The sequence below is a fragment of the Musa acuminata genome, chromosome BXJ2-4 (assembly GCF_036884655.1).
Source record: "Musa acuminata AAA Group cultivar baxijiao chromosome BXJ2-4, Cavendish_Baxijiao_AAA, whole genome shotgun sequence".
Taxonomy (NCBI): Eukaryota; Viridiplantae; Streptophyta; class Magnoliopsida; order Zingiberales; family Musaceae; genus Musa; species Musa acuminata.
The window spans coordinates 2,899,251-2,911,790 of record NC_088341.1 but is presented as its reverse complement, the minus strand read 5'-3'; the positions used below and the strand labels follow the sequence as shown (position 1 = coordinate 2,911,790).

General features: G+C 39.3%; 1 protein-coding gene across 6 annotated transcripts; it reads right to left on the bottom strand.

The window, feature by feature from the left end:
- Nucleotides 1–1,538: 1,538 nt before the first annotated feature.
- LOC103980161 (cycloartenol-C-24-methyltransferase 1) lies at nt 1,539–9,191 on the bottom strand. 6 transcript variants are annotated; one of them, XM_009396453.3, is made up of 13 exons: nt 9,050–9,191; nt 8,321–8,438; nt 5,399–5,465; nt 4,307–4,380; nt 4,069–4,153; nt 3,915–3,970; nt 2,998–3,052; nt 2,793–2,840; nt 2,541–2,624; nt 2,250–2,450; nt 2,034–2,159; nt 1,855–1,952; nt 1,539–1,771 (listed from the first exon to the last, which is right to left on the bottom strand). In XM_009396453.3, exons 2-13 carry the CDS (start codon nt 8,401–8,403, stop codon nt 1,711–1,713), a joined length of 1,038 nt encoding a protein of 345 aa, XP_009394728.1. In that variant the 5' UTR covers nt 8,404–8,438; nt 9,050–9,191; the 3' UTR covers nt 1,539–1,710. The 6 variants fall into 6 exon arrangements, with proteins under 6 accessions (XP_009394728.1, XP_009394726.2, XP_064958890.1 ...); XM_009396451.3 differs by having other exon boundaries at nt 8,321–8,415; nt 9,050–9,133; XM_065102818.1 differs by having other exon boundaries at nt 8,321–8,440; nt 8,962–9,060.
- Nucleotides 9,192–12,540: the final 3,349 nt, after the last annotated feature.

Below are 12,540 nucleotides of genomic sequence, written 5' to 3'. Positions count from 1 at the left end.
TCTTCCGGCGAGGAATTCACCCCCGGGCGTGGCGGATGAGATGTTGCCGCGTGGCGGGATCAGTCGACGGTCAATCGACGACTCTTCATTGGCTCGTGAAGCGCGAGCTGTCTTGTTCTTCTAGCACAAAACATGGAGATGCGTGGGCGCCACAGATATCTCACCCTCTGTGCAATGGAATCTTGACTATGGAGGTGTTGACTAATGATGAGAGATTGCGTGACATAATCACTCAGGCGTCGATGCTTTCACATCCTCTCTCTCTCTCTCTCTCTCTCTCTCTCTCTCTCTCTCTCTCTCTCTCTTAATCGGATTAAGCCTCGAGTCATTGTGAAGTCGAAGTTGTGGACTCCAAGTGTCATCAGAAAAGTCAACACTGAGTAGTTAATTTTAGTTTGCCAAGGTTGCTGTCCTTTAATTTAATAAAATCTATTGAGGATTCACCTAATCCACATTGACAAAATAGATCAACAACCAAAAAAAAAGAGGATAACTTTGTCTCATAAACGGATTTCGGGAGAAACGTAATTATTCAAAATTGGATTCAGATTCAAGTATCTTTCAATTATTATTAATTAGGTTCCAAATCACATGAACGTCATCATTCATAGCTATAGTAGACCTGAAGTCGACGTGTAGCTGTAGCAGGCACATCATTGACCAGTCAACGCATTCATGCGCCCACTGTCTCCAATATTATTTCCTTTAAAAATGAATTTAAATTAAATTAAAAATTAGAAGAAAAAAAAATGGACCCTCATTAAAAGAAAGGATGATAACAGCAATAAGACGGTCAAACCCGAACGCCTCACCGCAAACATGGAGCGCACGAAGCGGCATTTGTTCGAGCAGATAGGAACCGTGCTCGCCGTCCTACGGGGATGCGACCACGGAAGACGTGGATGCCGCGGAAGTCGCGCGTCGCTGTTCCACGTGCAGGGCGAGGAGGAGGGCGGTGATCCCTCGCTTCTTCGGTACGTACGCGGGGCCTTAGTGGGGATCTTATCTTATTAGCTCCAGATAAAAGTGGTCGGTCATCCGTCGTTCTCTCCGCGGCGGAGCGGAGGAAGAGCAGGTAGGAGTGAGATCACAGCCGCATTAGTGAAGAAGATTAGAGAGAGGAGTCGCAGAGTTAAGAACGAGAAGAAGTCCCCGTCTTGAACGCGACGAGAGAGACGAGGAGGAACTGGCACGTCAAATGTTTGATTAAAGAGTGATTTTTGGAGTCGGCCGACGCTAATATATTACAACCACTTTGGACATGGAGACTTGTAGAGCAAAGATCAAACAGAGGAGAAAACAAAGACGTAGTTTTCTTCCATGAGATCACGACTTAGTTGTTATTTATTTACTCCCACCCATTACCTAATCCTGTTCTGTTCACAATATGTAAGAGAGAGAGAGAGAGAGAGACAGAGAGAGAGAGTCATATTTGGATGATTTCATCATCTGGTCCATCTATGCTGGAAAAAGTTAGGAAGATGCTTGTTCTGCTGGAAGAAGAATGCAAGAGTCTTGATTACTGATGAAGGTGGAGATGGCTAATAATACTTAAGCAGAACATTGATTCTGGCAACACATTCTAAGATCTTCAAGATAAACATCCAAAGAATGTAACAATCGAGATGTTTCTGTGTTCGACAGTCAATCCACTAATCAATGACAATGTCTTCGGCCACCAAGCAAGCTAGCAAATACATCTCATGCGTCTCAAGATTCTGAGAGAGGCTTGCGAACCAAGAAGAAGCACATGGGTGTAAAGATCTCCTTCCTGCAATAATGCCAACTCAATAAGAAATGCTGTACATGTGAAAGCTTGTTGAATCTGCTTTGTTTGGGCTTGGATTTCCTCACCTTCCACCTTCAACGAGCCCCTCAGCAGCCTTTTCCAGGAACGATGAGACTCTGTTGCTTCCTGCAGGAGCAATGCCAACAAATTCCAGTGTCTTGACCTGCACAATGAAGCAGCGACGGTCGACATTAGAACCCACCAGAGCAAGCATCTCGCATCGCAACCAACAAATCTTCCATACCATGGTTCGCGTGATGAATCGCCCAAATGATGTCAAGCGGAAGCTAGTTATCGAGAACTGACTTGTGTCCAATGGCAAGTACCAAGATACAGGCGAATCCGCTGCAAGATCCTTCTCGGATATGACCTTAAATGACGACATTGATCAGCGTATAAGCCTGTGGCACGCAGGGTTTGTACAGAATTGATGAAAGGGCATGCTGTTCTCTTTTGTTACCTCAAATCCTGCAAGCTTCAAGGCATCAAGGCATTGTTTTGTAGTTCTTATATCAGGAAGGCCATTTCCAAGCTCAATTTCGGCTTTGGTCTTTTGGTGGCTTTCGTTATCGGGATCGAAATGATCGGTCATGCACCATTCGTATACTGCAAAACGCTGACCAGGCTTCAGCACCCTGTAGATCTCCTTGTAGCAGCCAACCTGCTCAGCTCACAGTTCCAACATCACTCGTGACTTTATAGATATCAGAACACCTTAATAGGTGAGAGAAGCATCTAAACAGAGCAATACCGCATCGGGAGCATGGCAAGTTGCTTCTATCGCGTAGATACCATCAAATGAGTTATCCGGAAATGGCATTTTCATGAAGTCGGCCTGCATGTGTAACAACACACTTCTTAACATGCATGCATTGTGTAACACCACATCTATAGTCGTGTTTTAGAATCGTAGCAAACACAATCATAGAAATTCTAGTATAAGAAAGAAAGAAAGAAAAACAACAGAATAAGCTATAAATCCAAAATATGGATTGAAACAGACCTTAACAAAGTTGCATGACTCAGACAATCCTGCTACACGGTTGAGCTCCTGTAGAATGATAATTGATGGAAAAATGATTAAGAAATGGAGTCACTTTTTTCAGATAATTATATCATAACAGAAGGTAACAAGTCCCTGCAAAGTAAATTGCAAAATTGTGGACTTAATGGTTATCATCATAAGCAGAGATAGAAAGAAAGCTCACTCTTCCCCTTGAAATCTGGTACTCATTGTTGTTTAATCCAGTAATTGATGTTGAGCTGCAAAGATCCAAGCATATCATGTCATGACATCAAGCCAACCGTATCAACCGTGAGGTACATAAATCCAATCAACCGAGTACGTGAGGTGTAAAGGTTTCAATCTAATAGACCAAAAACTTGAGTAAGCAGGCTTTTCTGTTGCTGCCGCCAGACACACTTGCAATCTGCAATATGGCCTTTTACTTAGATGCAATAACTGGTTTTACTTGTAGATAAAGGACAAAGTAGCAGCAAGTCCATATAACCAGCCCCGAACAATTAGCACCTTATGGCTTGTTGTTGTTGGCTCAGTATCTATCACCTCAGGCATTTCCTCTAAACCAAATAAATCATCGTAGGAAGTGCAAAAGATGTGGCACTCATATAATTTTCCTGCTATATCTACTTATTTCTTTGGTCTTATCAGGGTGAAATAACCTTAAAGAAAAACACAGAAGGCATTTGCAAACATACAAACAAGTTATCAAATAAACTTAAATATCACAAAGTATTTGCAAACACACAAAAACAAGCATAGGTACAAGTCCGATGCGCATGAAGCATAAAAAAACAAGAAATTCAGGTAAACTTCCATTTTTGTTGATTAATAGTCAATTTCTGTGCAAAATATTATATCCAAAATGCTAGAGTCTAAGAACTAACAAACAGTTTCAGACAATAAATGGAGAAATCCGTATAATTAGATTTTCAGGGATTTGCAATGACTTTTGGATGCCCACCTAGAAAGTAATTGATTGATCATAAATGCTTCAAAAAATAGACATGCTTCAAATGTGGATAAACCAGCTAGAATCTGAGGTTGCTTCAAAAATATAATTGCAATATTCAGAAAATTTGAACAAAAGAATTTTGAAGAAACCTAAATCTGGCAATTTCTCGTAGGGGTCCACCAATTCCACAACCAACATCCAACACCTACATTTCAAGCAATATTCCATACATGAATGGAGACAGTATGCTGCATGACAAATTGTTCAAATAGATCCAAATATAACAAAAGACCCAATTGATACCTTCATTCCAGGTTTCAACCCTAGTTGCAAGGCAAGAAAGTGTTCATGCCGCTTAATGCTTTCACGCAATGACTCCCCTTTCCATCTTCAGAAATGAAACTTAAAATCAGTATGTGTTATATGATGAAAGCATGAAATTATCCAGGATGTATAGTCAACTTTGATTTTTTTTTTTTCCCTCCTGCATCATCAGAAATACGCATGAATTTAATTCAACAATAAAATGGCTGAAGCTTACCTGGGAGCAAAGTGAAATGATTCTCCCCAACCAAATTCATAGAAGCTTGTGGCAAGATCATAATACTTATTTACCTGAATTACAAAATGAAAATAATGAATTATCACAGATTTCCAGAGTCTAGACAATAAGTATGGTAAAGTGACAGATTTTATTTTTGATAAATAAACTATACATCTACTGGCACTGAATAACTAGAATGGATTACAAACTACAGAATCAGGTATGCTTCCTGTCTGGAAGCAAGAACTGTCTAAATCATTCAGCATGTCCTACAGAAAATCCATTTATCTCTAATAACAAAATTAAATATTTTCTCCTAAAAACTAGGAAATGAACAGCTCTTTCCATTGAATGCTCAGAAGAAATAACTGTAAACCCAAAAGCAGGCATATTGGACTGTTAACTATGCAGACTACAACTATGTTCACAGGTTAGCTCTAAAAGGATAGTAGTTGTCTAAACTTTGCAAGATAAATCCATGACACTTAGAAATGATTTTATCATAATCTGCATTTCCTTTCACAATTGTAGATGCAACAGGGATCATGTGGAGCTGTATTGTGCTCCAGAAACATCATCAAAACTGAAACAGCTGATCAGGAACCCACAATCTCCACTTGATCGTATTCCTAAAACTAAAACTAACCTAACTAATTTTGGGATACATCAACCTTATGAGCACTTGACCAAATGTAGACAAACTTGAGCCTCACCTTCGATTTTTCCAAACCATAAATTAGGACACTATATAATATTATCTTGTAAATCTAACCAATATGATGCCGCAACCAATCACATGTTTCTTCCATTTCCCCTAGAAATGTCACACAGATGCTGCAATAATTCTTGAAAAATTATACCCAATTACAGGTTCAAAATTCCAAATAGATTTAATATTACAAAGGATGAGCAGATATGCTAAAATATGAGATCGGTACTGTGTATAAATTTATCCTAATTCTGGCCAATAATACTGGCAAAAGCATGAATAAGCTGAAAACTTTGTAAAAGTTGCAGACAGAAATGTTGCATGCCTTATATTGCAGTAGTTACTTTTATGCTGCACAGTTAATTCTACCAATAACTTACCATATCACTGTAGTTTGCTTTTCTTGTTTCCTCACCCCCTCCAAAACAAACATGATATTTTTCATACCTAGCACAGCAAGACATTGAAGATATATCAATGAGTCTGCAACTTAATCCAAAAACAATCAGAAGACCGGACATGACCAAAATTATTGTGAAAAAACTGCTCAATATGGAGCAAATATAAGCTAATTGAGAAAGAAACGAACACTACATTTTGCTTCAAGTGTTGTTGCTATATTTTTCTCATGCACAACAGATGGATCAACTATGCATATATTAGTGTTAAGCATCATATTAGATGAGGTAAGTAAAGAATTATAACTGGTAATTAAAATTAAGTACGCAGAGGATATATTGTCTTATGGAATTAAAACTAACAGTCAACATCTAGTTCAAATTCAAAAAGAAATTTGAAGATGCCACCAAATGCATGGGGCTATCCTTAGTCCACAGCCAAGATAGTGAAAGTTTCTGAAGGGATCATGACTAAAACATGCTAAATCTTGGACAGGAATAAAGAAAGTTGTCTTTCAGAAAAGCAAATAAAGTACAACTAGACATATATTTGTTAAATGTGGACACTTGCTAAATAAGAAAACCAAAATAGGTCATAGATGGTTAAAATGAGCAACAAATGTCAAACTACATATAGGTCATTTAGTTACTAAATAAATGCACTCCAGATGGATGGAACCAAAGCCCTTTTATTTACTAGGCCTGTAAATAAATTGGAACACCATGATTTGTGTTAATAGAATTTAATCCAAAATATGCCTGCATATGGATAATGGCATTAATCCAATACATACTTTAATATGATGATATCTTTAAGTAGTGTGAATCTAAATACTGACGTTTCTACAATACCAACATAAGCATAACAGTCTCATAGGGTTCAGATATTGGTAATGAAGGGATAATTTAGACCTCCACTACAACTGGTATTAGTTGCTGCTAGATGACATCAAATCATTTGGCAGTCACCTAGAACAGCCAATTGAACCTCACGAGTGCATGTTTTCTATAACATATGGTTCAACTCTACTGGGGTAATAGATTCGAAGTTTTCAAATCTAAAATGCATAAATGAATCTGTCAACGTGTAACATATGATGCATGGTAAGAGAACTTGGGTCTCATCTATGATCATTGCAATCTAGGTTGGTCACCATAGTTGGAAGTTCTTAGAGTTGTAATACCATAACAAAGTGAACATATCTAAGTGCATGATGAACACCAAATGGGATAGGGTGAAAGTATTTCTAGAAGGCAGTGTCACAATTGTGTTTGGTCAATAGAGGACTTGGCTACCAGCTCTCTGATCCTTGTTGACTGTTTCAGGATGATGGTTCCAGATGGTATTTTTTTTGTCTGACCACCAAAGTTCTATTCTGTACTTAATACCGTGGTCATGGTCAGAACAGTTTGGGCAAAAAATTAAATAATGTAACATCAAAAAAACAATTTCTTTTCAAATATTGTAAAAAAAAGGAGATTGCCATTGGCAACCCCTTACTTCATACAACCACCTAAAATTAAAATAAAATAAAATTTTACTAAATACAACCCCTCAATTACCAACAGTATCTGATTTCTCACAACCCCTCAATTATCATTACTTCATACAACACATTTCATTCGCTGATCAATCATCCTCACAAGCACCGCATTGGAACCCTGGTTACGCCCCATTCGACCATCGCCAACAATTAGAAGAAGAAGAAGAAGAAGAAGAAGAAGGGGTAGAAAAATGGGTTGTATAGGAGGAGTTGGAAGAGGGTTGGGATTAAGTTATAAGTTGATGCCATTTACGTCCTTGCAAAAGGATATTTTCACAATATTAAGAGTTCTTAAAATGGGAGGAGCTTACTATTTAGAATCCCTTTTACAACTTTGTTACTATTCACAATCCTTTAAAAATTTAATAAAATAATATTTTACTATTTACAATCCCACTAATTCTGATTTTACCCCTTTGTTTTATTTTCCTTCCCCGTTACTCTACGATTGTCACCCGTGCACCCAGCCGCTGCCGACACTCCCCCAACCCGTGCTCCCTGCCATCGATCACCGCCCTGAGCCTGTGCTCCCTACAGTCCCCCGTCTGTGCTCCCTGCCATGGATCACCACCCCCCAGCCAATACTTCCTGTCACCCCTTAGCCTGCACTCCCCGTCGATCGTCAGCTTCCTACCACCCCATAGCCCATGCTCCCTATCATTGATCCCGCCTGTTGCCCCCTCACCCCCCACCTCGAAAAAAGGCTTACCCATCTGATCCCACTTGTTGCCCCCTCAACACTGTCCTTGGAGAAGGAGGAACAAGTTGAGGGGAAGAAGGAAGAAGAGGAGAAAGAAGAAAAAGGTATTTATGTCCATTTATAAAGAATAACTTTGAAATATTAAAAATTTTAAAAATGAGAGGGTTGTAAATAATATTTTCTAAATGAGATTATAAATAGCAAAAAGGGATTACCAATAGAATTAAAAGAAAAAACAATCAGCTAATAGATGGGGAAAACCTACAAATTACGAGGATGACATTCAGGAAAAGAATATCATCTACTACCTCCAAGAACATCTCATGCTGAGACGATGCAAATCAATTCTTTTACCCGGTCCTTCTTTTTGCTTCTAGTTTTTTGTTTATACATCTGTTTAATCGGGTAACGTCATGCAGAAGCAAGTGATATGAAGATGAAGATGACATATTCCTACAGAGTAAAGGGGACCATCTAACAAATCTAGCATCTTAAAGGCAGCATTGATGAGATGCTCTATGAGCCGAAATCATGATCTAATGTAGTTCAACCAAATGCTCTTTCACATGTCTTGGGTCGGGAAGCAGAAATGAATCGGAAGCGTGACTTCCAACACAGACATCCCAAGCCATACGCATAAGAGGAGTGAAGAAATTATACTGCTCGACAGCAGACTGCACATCTTCCTTCTTGATCTTCCCTCCTACTCCTGTAGCAAGATCCAACGCCCCTGACTTCGACATCTCGCGATCAACCTAACAAGCACGATCTCTGTCAACTGGAGAAAAAAAGAGGGAATTTTGTTACTTCAAAGAAGCAAAGATCTTTTGGCAGAATATCGAAAAAAAATTTCTCTTTTAAAGAAGAACAAAGAGGTGGCATTCAGGAAACCACGGATCATCATAGAAAAAAAAGGATCACAGAGTTACATGGACCAAAAGGGAGAGAAATTCCAGTTTTTTATAGATTCAAACAAACACTTGAAATACTTGCGACCTTCTCCCGAGAATAAAAAATGCAAAGGCGGGTTTTTTGGCTGCAGCAGGCGAGAATGTCGAAATAGGGAGAAAGAAAACGATGCCCGCAGAATGTTATTCAAACCAAAAGAACGCCATCCGCCAGCAGACTCAAATCGGATCCAAGACTACCGATACATGAATGCACCGATCTAAAACTCATCCTTGCTATCAGAAAGGGAGGTTAACTGCATGATTCGGGGAGACGCCACACTGATTTCTCGTCTGTAACAGCATAAAAGAAACTTTTCCCGAAAAAAACAAAAAAGAAAAGAGCAAATAACTTCGATTCCGACACCGACGGAAGAGATCCACGACACTGGCATTGCAAGGAAAGGAGGAAAAGAAGGAGAAGTGAGAAAGAGATTTCTACGCTGATGGTATTTTGACTCCTCCAGTGCACGGAGCGCTGATCGCAGAGCGAGCGACGCATTGAGCAGATGTATTTGCCAGAGTCACAGAGAGCCGCAGAGAGAGAGAGAGAGAGAGAGAGAGCCGACAGCTTTCGAAGTGCCCAAAAGCTTTGGTGAATGATTGGCGGGTACCGTAGGACCCACTCATATTTACCAACGAGCTAGACAGAAGACGCGGTTGCTGCCGCGGGTCGAAGAGCCGATCCTCGCAAAAAGGTCAGGAGTCACGGGCCAACGGTCCTCGAGCGTCGGGTCCCACACTCCCCCCGGTTCCTCGTGCGTCCTACCTGGCCGGGATTTGTGGCTCCCACCGCGCTCGATCACCGACGTAGAGCAGAGATTACCCAACGTAATTGCACGATTGTTCAATGCCTCCAATTTCAACCCCCTAAAATAAAATGTTATAAATAATTTGAACATTTTTTAAATTTAAATATGGATTATAATCAATCCCAAATAGTTTGCATAGTACCGTTTTGTCATCGTCATCGTTGCATATACTACGTTTATATATCTAATACAAGACTTTGTGTCCTTTGGTGTGAGAGACAGGTAGGGGTCGAGGAGGAAGTGGAGTGAGAGGGAGGAGACGTAAAAACGAAGAGGAGGGTGAGGGTGGTGGTGGTGGTGGCCAAGGCGGCGACAGGCCACGTTCGGCACTGTGCTGGGACGACGATGGTGCGCTACCTCTGTCCTCGCTGTTCATGGAGAATGGACATACGCAGGAACTACTCGTCGGCATTAACATCCACGACAGCAACCGATGCATGATGCATGACTGCAACCCCCCTCGGGTCTCAAGGCAGAAGGTGCATGCCTGCGGAACGCAGTGATAATTGTTGGGGATGCAGTGATTGCACTGTTCTTATCCATGCATAGACCTCGAAAGATATTGATGAGTCAGGGATGACAAACTGCTGAAGAATATTGATTCTTCGGAGTCGAGGGTAACATGGCTGAGCAGCGGAAACAAGGCTCAACTTGCACTGTCAAGAACTGCACTCAGTTCAGTTGTAGAAACACTTCATGTCGGTAGGAGGCAAGCAGCGATCATCATTTAACCCTATGTTGCTTTCGTGAAGATGATCACCTCATGGTTTGGTACTGCCAAGGAGTCCCAGATGAGAGGGATTGCATCGGTTTCTAAGATTAAATGAGAGCATTATCATGAATTTGTAGGCTCTGCAGAGTCAACATGAGGCAATAATATCTCTTGTCATTGCATACATAGCAGACCAGCCAAAGAGCTTTTTCTTGACCCATCTTTAATTAACCTGCTATATATATATATATGTTCCAATTGTCCTTCGATCTGACATGTGTGGTCCATCTTTGGACCATCATAACATGGCTTTGTTCCATTGGCACATGAGAGAGAACAGATAGGGTCCCTTGTTTCTTTCCACCTCATTTGTAAAGATGAGAGAGGGTGTGTGAGGAGAAGCTTTCCCACTAGCTTTCTAGTGTTTTGGGAGTTGAGTACCTGGTGACAACATTTTGACAAGTGGTCAATTGGCATTTGAGTTATTCATGTTATTGGAAGGTAATTTAAATTTGATTATGATTAGATTAGAATTCAGAAGCTGCATTCAAACCCATAAAATAAGAGGAAAGAGAATAATTAGGCTTTGTTTATTCAGCCTTCTCTATGGTCAATTTATTCTTTGTGTTATTTGTCATAAAAATAAATAAATATTTTATGAACAAAGAAAAAATTATTATTCAGGGCCAAAGTTGTAGGTCTGATTGAGTTTTTTTTTTTTTTTGTGAGCATTCAAGTAATAAATATCTCGATAGTATGTTAATTTTATAATTTTATTATAAATTAATTTGATAGAATAATTGACTTATTAACTTATTGAAATTCATCAAATTGAATATATAAATGTATTAAATCTTTTTTTCCTTGTTATGTCAGAATAAACCTGACAACCCGTTCTACTACTATGTGTAGCTAAGTATATCATGACTATAAACACGAGATCATATTCGTTAAGATCGTTGTCAGTCGAGTCTATTCCATGCTCCAACCTCCTTTCGTGAGCCCCTGGGACGAGTTTATACTTTCAGGATCGAACCAAGTCTTATCAACTAATAATCAACGATATCAAAATAACAACATTAAGTATATCATGAATATAAACACGACGGATCATCAAGAAGAGTCAACCTCATACCCCTTTGTATCATATGGTTTTGCTGGTCCATCAAAAGGGAACACGATAGGGGCCTCTCGTTGGCGTATTATCCTCTCGTAGCTGGACACAATCTAACATGTAAACACCCCACCATTCGAGGATCATGCCTTGAGACAGGGTGTGCTCATCTCTTCCCTGTACGCCAGAGAGGAAGAGATGGCATCACTCATCACGACGGCTTGTTAGGAAAAGAACTCTCAAATATTAGTAATGGAATGGATCAATAGGAGAGAGGCATCATACAACTCTCTCACATGTATGCCATGGCTTGTCACAAGTACTACAAACACAACCTGACTCTCTCACATGTATGCCATGGCTTGCTTAAACCGACCTAATCACAAGTACAATTTGCAACCGAGTATAATAACTCTTATCTAAACCAAAGTTGACTTCTTTTAATACTGTCGACTCCAATTGCAGCTGTACAAACTTATCTAGTTAACACCTAACCATCCTTATCCAAACACCAACTTATCTATGTCTAATTAGCCGTCCTCTTTATCAAGGTTTGATGTACCATACAGTACGATACCGATGTACCGGACGATATATCAAGGTGTACCGAACTGAAGAGTAATCATTTTACTCTTTTGAAAGTTGTAGGAGATATTAAAGTAATAGATTTATTTAAAATTGGTTCTCTAGTAGAAGCTCTCATTGAGGATGAATCTCCTTCCATTATACTTTGGCTGCTCATTTTATTTTTCTATTTGTTGTTCACATGCATTTATCATGTCAATTGGAAAGTAGTCCACTTACAAGTATTTTCTTTATAAAAAAAAATAACATCTCTACTAATTATGATTTTCTCAGTAATGAGATTATAAAGCCGGAAAGTTTTTGAATTATCACTACAACTTACAAATATATATGTTTATCTTTTATCATCTAATTTATTTTTTTTCATTTGGAATATGAGTATATACAATATTATTAGATTGATATCCACTCTAAACTTCTTTAGGTGTTGATAAAGACCATTTAGTTTCATTGAGTAGTACGGGAACCATTAACTCATAAATCCACTGGGTCTCCCTTATCTTCGAAAATACGTCTCCCTTATCCTCGAAAATACATTTTGAAGCTCATATGGTACGAAAAGATAAAACCGTATGGTAATGCCCTTAGTCAAAATGAACAATTCCTCGCGAGCCTAGCAACCGACCAAATGATCCCTTATAAAATCACACCTACAATTTGCAACCCACACTGAAAAAGATAACTCTTATCTAAACCAAAGCCTTCTTTTG

Excerpts from the sequence above, each read along its gene's own strand:
- LOC103980161 (XM_009396451.3), bottom strand. The coding sequence starts at position 9,109 with ATGCGTCGCTCGCTCTGCGATCAGCGCTCCGTGCACTGGAGGAGTCAA. Across the intron at positions 4,154-4,306 it reads TCATTTCACTTTGCTCCCAG|ATGGAAAGGGGAGTCATTGC; the intron begins GTAAGCTTCAGC and ends TCATTTCTGAAG. Across the intron at positions 3,971-4,068 it reads GGTTGAAACCTGGAATGAAG|GTGTTGGATGTTGGTTGTGG; the intron begins GTATCAATTGGG and ends CTTGAAATGTAG.